Below are 13,959 nucleotides of genomic sequence, written 5' to 3' on the forward strand. Positions count from 1 at the left end.
TCTTATTCTAATTGTGATAGTAAGCCACTGGAGGACTCTGAACAGAGGACTGGCATGCTGATTTATATTTTAAAATTAAGGATCAGTTTAGTTGCTGTGCGAATATTTATGAGGGAAGTATGGAAGCAGGGTATATACCAAGGAGAATACCAAGAAAAATGGGTGCTCACGTTCACTGAAAGACAGACACAAAAATGTTCATAGTAACTTTATTCATAATAACCACAAACTGGAAACAACCAAAATTTCCATCAACAGTAGAATGGATTCATAAATTGTGGTATAAGTCATACAATGGTATACTACACAGAAGTAAAAAACGAATTGCTGCTACACGCAACATGGATGACTCACAGACACAATGTTGAACAAAAGAGTACATATAATTATTACATTTACATGAAGCTTTAAAACAGACAAAAGTAATCCATGGTGGGGCTTCCCTGGTGGCGCAGTGCTTGAGCCCACCTGCCGATGCAGGGGACACGGGTTCCTGCCCCGGTTCGGGAAGATCCCACATGCCGTGGAGCGGCTAGGCCCGTGAGCCATGGCCACTGAGCCTGCGCGTCCGGAGCCTGTGCTCCGCAACGGGAGAGGCCACAACAGTGAGAAGCCCGCGTACCGCAAAAAAAAAAAAAAAAAGTAATCCATGGTGATAAAGGTCAGAATAGCGGTTATTTGTTGTGGTGGGGGGGCACAGGGCACTGACTGGGGTACTAGAAATGTTCAATATCTTGATTTGGGTGATGGATTCAAGGGTGTATATAAAAATCCACTGAGGTGTACATTAAATATTTGCATTTTACTGAACATAATTTCACCTCAATTAAAAAGAAAAAATATTTTCAAAGAAATTTTATAAATAGGGAGATTTAACTATATGTGTAGTTGGTAGTACTGTCTTCCAAATATTTCGGGTTCTCTTCCAAGGCACGAGGAAGGATTACACTCCTCCTTGAACTTTGGTGTGGCCATGTGATTTCCTTTGGCCAGTGAAAGGGCTTTAAGGGCCGGCCTATCAGTGATTTGTCAGACTTTTTCATTTCCCAAAATGAGCAGCCACACCATACATGATATCTGCTTGGTCAGCCTGAGTCCTAGGATGAGGACCACTTAGAGCAGGGATCAGTGAACATTTTCTGTAAAGGGTCACACAGTAAATATTTTAGACTTTGTGGGCCAGACACTTTCTTCCACAACTACGCGACTCTGCCACTGTAGAGCAAAGGCAGCCAGACAATACATAAACAAACGGGCAAGGCTATTTTCCAATAAAACTTTACTTACAGAAACAGGCAGCAGGACAGATTTTGCCCATGGCCATAGTTCTTCAATCCCTGACTTAGAGCAAAGCCCCTAGCCAAGCTACAAGAGAAAAGCTGGGATTTTGGGGTTGTTACCGCACAGCAACCTAGCCCATTCTGATACAGAAACTGGTTCTGTTTTCGAAAAACCTAGCATACTGAACATTGGCTTAGTTGGCAGGCATTCAGGAAATTGCTAGTGGAAGATGGAAGAAATAACTTATGCAAGAGCGATGCATGTTAATGGAGTGATGAAACTGTCCGGAGAGAACCTGGAAGGCAGAGAATCTATACTTTATTCAAGAAAAAAAAAAAAAAGACAAGAAAACAAAGTATGTTATGGTTGCTGTTGGCCCCATTTGACAAAATAGACAGGAAAGAGATGAACTCAGAAAAGTATTAATCAGTTTGCAAGCAGAAAAACAAGGGAATAAAGAGAGTTCACAAACTCAAGTACTTACTGGGTAGGAAGAAGCTACTTCTCAATTACAAAGAGATAAAAGCGAGAAATCCTATACGCCAAAGGTTGACTAAAACCCACTTTTGCAGCAAGGATCAAATCACTGGATGACTATCACACCTACTGTTAAAACCTCTGAATTAGTTAATGGGCCTCAGATTAAAAGTCCAACTAAGAGTGTAACACTGGTTAATCCCTTAAACTGGAAAAAAATGGCTCAGGGAAAAAGAGACTAAGGGTATGGCTCTCCCACAAAGCCTGAAAGCCCAAGTTACCCAGAAATTAAGTTCAGAGAGGCATGCGAACAAGAAAGCAAAGAAACATAGCAAATCTAAGAAGTACACATTGACCAGATGTCACTTTCGGGTTACCTTCCTTGGGGAGGTGATGAGGACATTCTGCAGGTAGGAAAGCAAGTGAACTGAATATCTAGTGACCAGAAGGGCTGACTGAGTCATTCTTCTAACATTTTGTTAAATTTACTTACTTTAAAATCCCAGAAGAGCCAGAAATTATCTGTAAAGGAAAAGAGCAAGTAAATAAGATGCCATTTTCTCCTAGGGTTGATGCTTACAGAAGGAAAATGGATATTAACTCTTAAGCAGCATGATCTTTTTCCAATACTGAATACAACTTTTTAATTACTGAGGTATTGTTTTAGTCCACTAAATAGGTGTCCAATCTTTCTCATCCAGGTTCCTTTGCAAGCCTCCCTTTAGAAATTTAAAAAAAAAAATTAAGACTTCTACATCAAGGAGGTAAAGACAATATTACATGGTGGATTTATGTGAGTATACTCAGCTTTACTACTTACGTTTACTAGGGCAAACTGCAATCTAAGTTTGTTTCCTCAACAACATTCACATAGTAAATATTTGAGGCACATGCCTAGCACTGAACTAAATTCTAGGAATACAATTCCCTAGTCACAAAGAACTTAGTTTCATTTCTTGATTTGTAATATGTGGATAACAATTACCCAGCAAGCAGGTACGGCAGGACCACCGTGAAGGTCAAAGGAGACTATGAAAGAGCTGCAGAGATCGTATAGCACTATGCAAGTATTTATTCATCCAAACATTTATTGAAATGTCAGGCATTGTGCTAAGCACTAGATATAGCCGTGTGCAGGCATATATATGGTCCCAGCCCTTGTGAAGCTTACAGTCTAGCACTGATCAATAGGAAGGAACAACAAAGTGTGCTAAGTATATGGCTGGGGAAGAACAGGGTATTTAGGGAGTGCACAGTAGGGGCACCTAGTCTAGAGGGTATTGATGAAGGCTTCCTAGAGGAAGTGGCATATAAACTGAAACTTGAACAGCCTTATCCTAAGAGCAGTGGTGAAAGCAGAGGAGTGATATGACCAGATATGTCTTTTGGAAAAATCTGGCTGCACTGTGAAAGGGATCACAACCAGAGAAATGGAGCCTGAGAAGGCCAGTGCTATAATTTAGGGAGGTTGATGGCCTTGATCAGGATAGTAGCATTGTAGAATCAAGAAAAGTTTAGGCAACAGGCTTAACAGAAAGGTGTGTGTGAGTGGATGTGATGGATGAAGAGGGAAAAGTCATGGCTAACTGGGTTTGGGGCTTGGGTCAGGGCAACTGAATGGTTGGCAGTGGTGGTGCCATTTACTGAGAGGGACCAGGAAAGGAGGAGCAGGTTTGGGGGGCAAGGTCAAGGACATGTTGTGGTGCCTATGAGACAGCAAAGTGGACTTAAGTTAGCAATTAGATATAGGAATCAGGAAAGGTCTAGAAAGGAGATATGAATGTGGAAGTCATTTGCATAAAGTTGGTAAGTGAAGCCATGAAAGAAAAAAGAGATCAGCTACGGAGATGATGTAGAATAAGACAGCTAAAACCAAATTTAAAAATCCCAAGGACACAGATGTTTAAGGGAAAGAGGTGACTGCAAAGACTGAGAAAGCATACTTGGAGATGGTATCTCCCTGAAGCCAAACTAAACAAGTATTTAATGAAGGGTGGCCAGTGGTGTAAAGAGGGTAGGAATATTGACAAGGACTTAATAAGCTTGGTAGAGCAGTCTCAGCAGCAATATGGGAGAATGGAAACACAGACTAATCTTTTAAGAAAACTAGTAGGAATGGGAGATATAGGGACATAAAGTTTTTTAAAAATAGTACTTATTTTAACTATATTCACTGATACAACAGGACTAGTAAAAACTATTTTATAAAAAGAAATTTTTAAAGACTGCCATGCAGTTACAGAACTACTTAGTACAGAAAACAGTAAAATACACACTTTTTTTTTCTTTTTTACAAAGACTAGTTTATGGCAATTCTCTATTGTTCAGGGTGAATTTAAAATTCTTAGCTTATGCCTCCCCCACATTCACTGACTATATAACTAATCTTATTATTACCTTAAGCAAAATATATAGTGGAACTTCACAAAATGTACAAGAGTTCAATATTTAAGGAACTGGGGTTAGAAAGCAGAAGCAGCTTTCAGGTCTTCCAATTATCCTTTCAATAAAGCACCTGCCACGAAATAGAATACTCCAAACTATTGGGAAATTACCGGTAGATTTTTGTTGTTGTTGTTTGGTTTTTCACTGTTGTTTTTCCAGATATTTAAGTTTACTTCCTGTTAACCCAAATCTTAACTTGACCCTTCTGCTAAGTATCTTAGTAATACATTACACGTTCTTTTCGGCCCTAAACCAATTATGTATAATAGAACAGAGCCCTTTAATCTGGTTCAATACCAATTACTGATTTATAAATGCTATTGTGAGCTACCAGAACCTAGCAAGGCCTTGAGTGCATCTTACCAGCCAAACTTGGAATGTTGGAATTAGTTTCCCTTATCAAGTATTATCAGTCTTCCCAACTTGCCCTTCTAATTCTGCTTCTACCGGTAATTTGCCCTGTCTCTCGAAATATAAGAGGATCTACACAGGGGGTCTACTGGCACGTTGGGAAGAATAAGTCTTTATTGTGCTGTGCTGTCCTATGCACTGCGGGGGATGGGGGATGGGGTGTCGTTCACGCTTACATGCCAGCAGAACTTCCCTCAATAAGTGTGACAATTAAAACAGTCCCCTTTATGTCTCCCAACATCCTCTGGAAAGAGGGCATACTGTCTCTGGTTGAGAACCACTGGCAGAATTTTGGTTCTTGGGCTCTTTATGGCATCTATTTTGATAGCTCAGGCTTCAGTTCCTTCTAAATTCTTGTTTGTATTCTGGTTCCTTGAATTTGCTGAATTAGTGGCCACAGAAAAATGCATTACAATCGTTAAGACAGGACTTGAACACAAGTTTTCAAATTGTACTTGAGAGGATCTCTAAGTTGGGTCCTCTTCTTAAATCATTTCACATATTTGGCTTTACTGTAAGATTTCCTTTTCATGGTTAACATAAGTTTGAAAATTACTGTTTTAGCACAAAGCAGATGTCTCACTTAGAAATACGGAAGTGCTACAATCTGTAAATAAAGCTGCTTCTTGAGAGTTAAATATTTCCACTTGTGCACTGTCTTAAATACACAATGTGTGGGATAGTGTCAAATTTATAATAAATCCATTTCCAGCAACAAACAACATTTGATATTATATCACTTTAAAATAAACGGTTTCCTTTAAGCAGGATTTCTTTATAAAGCTGCAACACTCATGCAGATGGGACAAATTAGCTAAAATATCTCACACCTCCTGATCCTGGGATGCAAACATCTTTTTTTTCCTCATCCTTTTTTGACAGGGCCAAACTGTCTAGAGTAGAAAAAAGAATTACCAGTGGGCAACCCCTAAGAGTCTATACTTACCGTAGTCCTTTAGTAGGCAAGCTCATAAAACAGCACCCAATTGTGAAAAATTCAGGGGAAACCTCCAAAAATTGGTTAGTCTGATCTCCAGACTGCAGGAAGCCTCCTAAACTAGCAATTAAAAAAAAAATTCTTGCTCCTCTGACTAAAATTTTACGTGCTTATTTTCTGTATTAGTAATATCATTATCGCTAGGGCAGGTGGGAGGGAGGTGAGAGGGAGGAAATATGTCAATATTTACTTCAGACTCAGAAATATGTCTAAAAAAAATAGTCTCAACATTCTGATAGTTCAACAAAATACCTCCACTGTATGTATGTTCCTCCTTTTCAGAAACTTCTGCACTTGCTATGTGAGTTTCTGCAAATTGGCTCAAACATATATTTAAGCAGTTGATAATTTCAGACTATATGCATCAGAATTTTAACACTGTTAAAATAAGAGCTAAAGTTTCTTCAAAACACCTTAAAAACAGACTTCTAATTCAACTCACATTATTAGTACTAAATGTCTTTAAAAACAGTTATATTATAAAAGCAAAAGATAATGACTTTGCCATCAAATTAAGTTTTAAAAAAAGGTGTCTGCATGTTTCAGTCCCATGCTGCCTCTTGAGATGGAAAAAAAAATATGTCTGAAGAATTTGAATTGTGAGCAATTTGGATGAATAATGTGGTGCTTTCCCACAATCCAAATTAGTAAACTTGAAAATCAAACAGATGTTTGCTTTTAGAATTGGATTCTTGTTGAGTGTTTCAATGTTGTACTACAAAAGTTTATGGATTTGATTCATTTCTTCCTCTCACAAGATCATCCCAATGCGGCTCTATTTCAGTGGTGGCAATCCGAAACAGGGCATGGAGGTGTTCGTCTGTTAATGGCTGGCTCAAAGTGTGTTGGTTTCGAGTCAAATATGAAAAAGCCTTTTCACAGATTTTGCTACTATCAAACAAGGATGCCACCTTACAGGCAACCCCTTTGATAATCGGGTAAGATTCAGCAGACAATCCAGCATAGAACTGCCCTAAGTCTTTGGTTCTGTATTCGTTCCAAAGGTTAGTATTTGCCTGAAGTTTTGTTAGCTCCACCCTTACTGAAATAGGTGCATATTCAGGTTTAAAGCTAAATGGATTTGCAAAAAGTTCTAAGTCCTTTTTAATGAACTTGAGGTCCTTGAAATGTCTCTCAAACTCTTTTTGTAGGCGACAGATCACCACTCGATACCTATCAAGATCGAGTATTTTTTCGTCTTCTTGAAGATGCCCTTTAAGCTCATCAACAGCTTGGCTCAAGGCGGCAAAGTGTGTTAGATTTTTTTCCTCGATATGTCTCTGAAGTAAATTCAGCTTCACTTCAAAGGCACAAATATGGTCAAAGGCAGCAGCAGCAAAGACTTTACTCACTCTCAATAGTTCACTAAGTTCTCGAAGGTGGTCCATAATATCCACCAAGAAGCCAAAGTCACAAAGCCATTCCTTGTCCGTGAAATGGACCGTTGTTGCCCCTATCGAAACCAAGAATGTTTTTATCTCTTTTCTTAAGGAAAATATTAGTTTTAAAGTCTTCCCTTTTCTAAGCCAATTGTTCAGACACCTTCCATTAACCCTTTCACCGTGCTCTGATTCAGATTCAGTTAGTAAAGCCTGAAATTCCGGCCGCCTAACGCCTCTGGTCTTAATCAAAACTATCCATTCAGATATGGCATTTACGATTTGATTAACATCTACATCGTAGGAGCTCAACAGTTCCAAGTGAAGAAATCCTGAATAATGGATCACATTCCAACAGTTGGGGCTTACAGCCTTTTCTCTCATGTATGACACCAGTCCTGAGTTCTCACCAATCATCCTCAGAGTGTGGGTCGTGGTCAGTCCAACCATCCGCTGCAGGCTAAGCCCTGCTGTCTGCAGGGCCTCAAGGATTGCCGCCATGAGGGCACCAACACTGAAGTGATGAGTCAGGTTGATTATGGTCAGAAGCTCTTCTTGCACCTCCAAATCGTGGCCTACGCCGCGGACAAAGACCAGGAGGTAGTTCTCATAGGCCACAAAAGCCTGGTCGTCCAAGGCAAGGGAATAGGCTTTAAAGTCCTTGGCTCGGTTAAAAAGCTGACTGCGTAGATTTTGGTTAATGTCCAGGACCCTCTGCCGCGTGATCTCCGGAGATAAATCAATGCCATCCAGAACGCTTACGTGATCGGGCAGCACATCTCTCAGCATAACCTCCATGCACCGGTGCACAAAGTACCCCTCGCCCCAGCCGCAACCCTTCAAGGCCAAGAGGCGGGCGAGCCCGAGACCTGCACGAGCAGCTCTCTCCTCCGGAGTGAGCGGGGCGGCCTCGGGCAAGTCGCCCTGACGCAGACGCTCCACCAGGGCCGCGCGCTCGCCCTCCGCCACATACCGCTCGTAATAGTCGTGCTCGGCCTCGTAGTGGTGCCTGACGTCGGGTTCGCCAGTGGCTACGACCAGGCGGCGACACACCAGGCACAGGGCGCCCTCGCCCTCCGGAGGCTCCACCACTAGGTACCGCTGGGTCCACTCGGCCCGGAACCCCCGAGACTCGTCGATTTCCATTTTGCTCCTCTTGGGCGTCATCCACATTTCACGGGAGGCCACAGGAGCTGGGCCGACCTCCGGGAGGCCGCAAGAAGAGGGGAGGAGCAGGAGCGAGCCGCAAGCGCCTCCTCCACTCTGCGCCAGATCACCCCAGCTGGGGACACCAACCTGCGGCTCCGACACCTCTGTTCCTATTGGCTGGAGATTTCGTATTCCTCAATCCCAGACATGAGCCAATAGGAAGAGTGGACAGCGATTTTTAGTGCGCAGGCGCACATCCTTCTAGCTGCAACGTGAACTGAAGCCTCCTTAGGGCGGGACTAAGAGAACCGGAACTCACCGACTTGACTGGCATTCAAGCTGCCCAATAAATAGCTCACTGGCCCGGAAGCGGCGCTGCCTCTAGAGGGTGGGGCAGGATGGCGTCAGCAGAGTTGATGGAAAGATGTGGGCACGAAGCTCTAAGGGGATTGGCTGAAAGCACTTCCAGTTAGCTTCTCGCCGTGACTCGGGCTCCTCTGGCGCCAAAATGTCGCTGGTAGCGGGGGTTATCCGGCGGCTGGACGAGACAGTGGTGAACCGCATCGCGGCAGGGGAAGTTATCCAGCGCCCGGCTAATGCCATCAAGGAGATGATTGAGAACTGGTACGAAGGGAGTCAAGGATTCCTTAGAGGCTACGACTTAACGGGCCGATGCTCAGGATAGGGCGGACACGCCTCCCTGCCCGGAGCCAAGGCCTGTGCGGCGCAGGGCCGCGGCGGCGGCGGAGGCTGGGGGTCTTGCCTTCGCCTCTCACGGGTCCTCGAGCGTCCTCGCGAGACTTTAGGGTTGTTGCCGGGCAAGGAGAGGGTTACGGAATATTTTCATGTGGCCATTAAGAGAAGTCCTTTAAAAATTATATATGTGGAAGGTGCAAATTTTTAAATGTATAAAAATTTTATAATTTAAAAAGGGGGAAAAAAAACTTTCATCCTTCAGAGGGTACTATGTGTTATCAATTTCTTGCTTATTCCAGAAGTCATCCATCTACATTCAGGAGTACAATTCATTTTGAGTTTTATTCTAAATAAATTGCTGGGATTTTAGGAGAGGACGGTGGACTTGGGGTTTAACTTGTGATTTCCCCATTGCCAAGTGATTGACCCCACTTAGGATTTTCCTGCCCTTTACTTTTTGCGGGGTCACTTCGAAGATATCTGATTTTATGGATTCTGAAGTTTAGAACTGTCACACAAACCTTGTGGAAGGAAGAGATTAAAAACGTGGAAAGAAAGTTGGGTGTAAACTTTAAAAAGGACAGAGGCTCATAATGTACCTAAACGTTGTGTCAGATCCTTTGTGTTAAAATGGATTGATGTTGGGCTTCCCTGGTGGCGCAGTGTTTTGAGATTCCGCCTGCCGATTCAGGGGACGCGGGTTCGTGCCCCCGTCCGGGAAGATCCCACATGCCGCGGAGCGGCTGGGCCCGTGAGCCATGGCCGCTGAGCCTGCGCATCCTGAGCCTGTGCTCCGCAACGGGAGAGGCCACAACAGTGAGAGGTCCGCGTACCGAAAAAAAAAAAAAAAAATGCATTGATGTTAATAAAATCTATACGTTAAAAGGAAAAAAATGTCCCATTGAAAATTGGTAGCTTTGTAAAGGGATTGTTGTGAAAACACGAACCATCGTGGGTAATGGGACTGAAAGAACAGTGGGTCTGAAAGGACCACTGAGAGAAAAGAAGAGAATTAGGTAGACAAAAGAAGGAGCAGGGAGACTGGTGACGGTTTCTCCTTTTGACTTTAAATTCACAAAGGCTGGCTTTTGTTTCTACAGTGTTAGAATTAACTGACAGAACGATTTGGGCCTGTTACTGTCCTGTGCCAGAAGACTATAGCAACACTACACATATTAGATCAGTGGATTATAATTCTCTAAGCAGAGGTTTTGTATGGAGTCCAGTTATGCTCTTTTTTTTTTTTTTTTTTTTTGCGGTACGCGGGCCTCTCACTGCTGTGGCCTCTCTCGCCGCGGAGCACAGGCTCAGCCACTCCACGGCATGTGGGATCTTCCCGGACCGGGGCACGAACCCGTGTCCCCTGCACCGGCAGGTGGACCCTCAACCACTGCGCCACCAGGGAAGCCCCAGTTATGCTCTTTTTAATACGTAAGTCAAGACGGCTAAGTACAACTTCAATTCAGGGGCTCCTGAGAAAGATCTTTAATATTTAAGTAACTTAATATCTTATTTCTGAATAAAGAATTTTCTGTGTGAGGAGGAAACTTCTCTTTCTCATGCAACCTCAGTCTGGATTTACTTTCTCTAGCTCTATAGGTGCTCTATGCTTGTAGGTTACTCTTTGAAGGAATAAAATGATGTATTGACTTCTTAAAGAACTTTCTGCACTGCCATTTTTCTTTCCCCCAACAAAAATATATTTTCATAAAGAAAATAGTAGAGAAAATCATTTAGATTTTTTTTTTTTTTTCCGGTACGCGGGCTTCTCACTGCTGTGGCCTCTCTCGCCGCGGAGCACAGGCTCCGGACGCGCAGGCTCAGCGGCCATGGCTCACGGGCCCAGCCGCTCCGCGGCATGTGGGATCTTCCCGGAGCGGGGCACGAACCCATGTCCCCTGCATCGGCAGGCAGACTCTCAACCACTGCGCCACCAGGGAAGCCCCCTAGAATTTTTTTAATGACATTTTATAAGGGTCATTTAGGAACCTGAGGCTGAATAAAGTTTGAGTAACAGTTGGTAGAATTAGTTGAAAAGTAGGTAAGAAAGAGGCATGTGCTAAAAGGTCCCACTTCTAACTTCCCTTTCTTTTTTTCCTAGAGGAAAAGAAATGTTGCTGAATGTCCTATTGGAAATGATGGTTCCCCCCTCCGTCCCTCTCTTCCTTCCCTCTCTCTCACACAGCATGTAAAATGATAACAATGTAGTCACAGAGTCTGTGAGACAAAGGGAAAGCACACTGAGTCTTATATTTGTCTGGAATTTGTTCTTATCCCTTGACTTGTATTAAAATATGTGCATTAGAGTAGTTGCAGACTAATAAATTATTATTTTTTTGTTTGATTTGCCAGTTTAGATGCAAAATCCACAAGTATTCAAGTGGTTATTAAAGAGGGAGGCCTGAAGTTGATTCAGATCCAAGACAATGGCACCGGGATCAGGGTAAGGAAAACCTCAGAGCAGCAGGATGTTTGTGTGTTTCGTGTACTACATCTGCAGGAAGTGGCGGGACTTTTCCCTGTTGTGTGGAAACTTTAGGCTTTTACGAATGGGATTGTTTGAAAAATAAATATTTATTGAGTACCTATTCCATGCTGGGCACTGTTTAGGAGAATAAGGAGGTCAAGGAGCGAGTCATGAAACTTTAAAGGTTGTGTGTCCTGAGCAAAGAGAACAATACACACAAAAACCACGAAATGGAAGCTTGCATGACACGCTTAAGGACTAGCAAGGGGGTTGGTGTGTCTAGAATGGGTGGTGGAGGGAGTGGAAGCCTAAAAGGAAATGAGGTCTGAAGGATAACCAGGCTGAGCATGTAGGACCTTGTAGGATGTTGTAAAATATTTGGCTTTTACTCTGGATGAGGTGGGATACTCTTTAGAGGGTTTTGAGCAGAGAGGTGACATGCTTTGGCAAGTTTTATAAGAACTCTTTTGTCTACAATGCAGAAAATAGACTGTAGCAGGACAGGACAGAAGCAGTGAGGAGGCTTTTGAAGCAGTCCAGGAGAGGGGTGATGGTGCCTTGGACCGGTTTGGTTGTGACAGAGATGTAAGAAGCAGTGAGATTCTGGGTTGATGATGAAGACCAAAGCTCTCAGAATTTGCTTGTACAGGGAGTAAGAAAAAGAGGAGTCAAGAATGACTTCAAGGTTTTGGCCTGTGCAAATAGAAAAAAAGAGTTGCCATTTACTGATGGGAAGGCTATGGAACAAGCAGGTTTGGGGGAAGATCAGAAATTCATTTTGGGGTATGTTGAACTTAAGATGCCTGTTAGTTGGATACATGTGTGAGTCTGGAGATAAAAATTTGGTGTATTGCATTTTGATGGTATTAAAAGCCATGAGACTCACATAAAGAGAAGCTCAGCATGACTGGTAACTAGGGAACTACAAATAAAAATTGCAGTGAGATATCACTTGACATTCACTAGGATGGCTGTTATAATTAATTAAGTAATTAATAAAAACCAAATATTTCAACTACAATAAAAATTAAAAAAAATATTGACAAGGATGTTGAGAAATTGGAACTCTTGTATGTTGCTGGTGGGAATATAAAATAGTACAGCCATTGTGGAAAATGGTATGGTGATTTCTCAAAACAATTAAACAATTGCCATATGATCCAGCAATTCCACTTCTGGGTATATACCCAAAAGAGTTGAAAGCAGGGTCTTGAAGAGATTTGCGTACTCATGTTCATAGCAACATATTCATGATAACCAAAAAGTGGAAGCAACCCAAGTATCCACAGATGAATGGATAAACAAAGTGTGATAGATACATACAATGGAATGTTATTCAGCCTTACAGAGGAGTGAGATTTTGACAAGTGCTACTACGTGGATGAACCTTGAAGACAGTATGCTAAGTGAAATTAGCCAGTCACAAAAGGACAAATGCTATATGATTCCACTTGTATGAGGTACCTAGGGTAGTTAAATGCATAGAATCAGAAAGTAGAATGGTGGTTACCAGGGGGTTGGGGGCCTGCGCCGCATGGCCTGCGGGATCATCTTAGTTCCCTGACCAGGGATTGAACCCTTGCCCCCTGCAATGGAAGCATGAAGCCCTAACCACTGGACCACCAGGGAAGTCCCGAGAGCTTTTGTTTAATTGGTACAGTTTGTGGAGATGAAAGAGTTCTGGACATAGATGTTGGTGATGGTTGAACAACAGTGTGAATACACTTCATGCCACAGAACTGTACACTTAAAGAGGGTTAAAATGGTAAATCTTGTCATGTATATTTTACTACAATTAAATGTACCTATAGATTTTTAATAAAGAAGTTTTCTAATACAGTAATGATTTTTGTAAAATCTGTGAATCTGGGTGAGATCATCAAGACAGTGAGTGGAGACAGAGCAGAGGTCCAGTGATGGAACTGTGAATTATCCACTCTCAGGGGAGCTGAGATAGAAGCAGCAAACGAGGCTGAGGAATGAGGTGAGAGAGGAAGAAGGAACAGCAGGACCGAGTGGAGTTCTGGATGTCCAGAGAGGAGGCTCCCGCTGATTTAGAACTCTTCTCCCAAGAGGAATGTCTTCCTGGATTCAGTCAAGAAAAGGGAAATGAAAAAAGATTTGGAAAAATGAGTAACATAATTATTCACTGATTTTTTTGCACCTTCTAGAAAGAAGATCTGGAGATTGTGTGTGAGAGGTTCACCACAAGTAAACTGCAGTCCTTTGAGGATTTAGCTCGTATTTCTACCTATGGCTTTCGGGGGGAGGTAAGCTGAGGATTGAAGAAATGTGTAAAACATCCTCCTGTGATGACATTTCTGCCATTTGTCAGCATATGTTTCTCAGCAGGTCAATAAGACATGATACTTTTTACTTGTTAAATATATGCAAATCTAAACAAACTTAGATTCAATTTTCCAAAACTGAGAATTGTTCATAAATACTTTTAAAAAATAATTAATTAATTAATTAAATTTATTTATTTTTTTAACATCTTTATTGGAGTATAATTGCCTTACAATGGTGTGTTAATTTCTGCTTTATAAGAAAGTGAATCAGCTATATGTATACATTTATCCCCATATCTCGTCCCTCTTGCATCTCCCTCCCTCCCACCCTGCCTATCCATAAATACTTAATACACCATAAACTGT

The 13,959-nt window shown here is 42.2% G+C and overlaps 2 protein-coding genes across 4 annotated transcripts in view; one reads left to right on the forward strand and one right to left on the reverse strand.

Moving 5' to 3' along the window:
- Positions 1–202: 202 nt before the first annotated feature.
- On the reverse strand, positions 203–8,270 carry EPM2AIP1 (EPM2A interacting protein 1). Of its 3 annotated transcripts, none has more exons than XM_028478899.2 (3): positions 5,561–8,270; positions 2,136–2,280; positions 1,064–1,139 (listed from the first exon to the last, which is right to left on the reverse strand). In XM_028478899.2, the coding sequence occupies exon 1, from the start codon at positions 8,161–8,163 to the stop codon at positions 6,337–6,339; it is 1,827 nt and encodes a 608-aa protein (XP_028334700.1). In that variant the 5' UTR covers positions 8,164–8,270; the 3' UTR covers positions 1,064–1,139; positions 2,136–2,280; positions 5,561–6,336. The 3 variants fall into 3 exon arrangements, with proteins under 3 accessions (XP_028334695.1, XP_028334700.1, XP_028334699.1); XM_028478898.2 differs by having other exon boundaries at positions 1,080–1,139; positions 2,252–2,280; XM_028478894.2 differs by having other exon boundaries at positions 203–4,996.
- Positions 8,271–8,570: 300 nt separating this feature from the next.
- The window catches only part of MLH1 (mutL homolog 1), a 59,130-nt gene continuing 53,741 nt past the window's right edge, over positions 8,571–13,959 (forward strand). The window contains exons 1-3 of the mRNA XM_024132296.2: positions 8,571–8,763; positions 11,188–11,278; positions 13,474–13,572. Coding sequence (XP_023988064.1) covers positions 8,648–8,763; positions 11,188–11,278; positions 13,474–13,572 — 306 coding nt within the window. The 5' untranslated portion in view covers positions 8,571–8,647. The remainder of the gene's footprint in view (positions 8,764–11,187; positions 11,279–13,473; positions 13,573–13,959) is intronic.

This window comes from Physeter macrocephalus, chromosome 18, assembly GCF_002837175.3.
Source record: "Physeter macrocephalus isolate SW-GA chromosome 18, ASM283717v5, whole genome shotgun sequence".
Lineage (NCBI taxonomy): Eukaryota > Metazoa > Chordata > Mammalia > Artiodactyla > Physeteridae > Physeter > Physeter macrocephalus.

Bases quoted from the DNA above. Each gene is read 5' to 3' on its own strand.
- EPM2AIP1 (XM_028478894.2), bottom strand. From the start codon at position 8,163: ATGTGGATGACGCCCAAGAGGAGCAAAATGGAAATCGACGAGTCTCGG.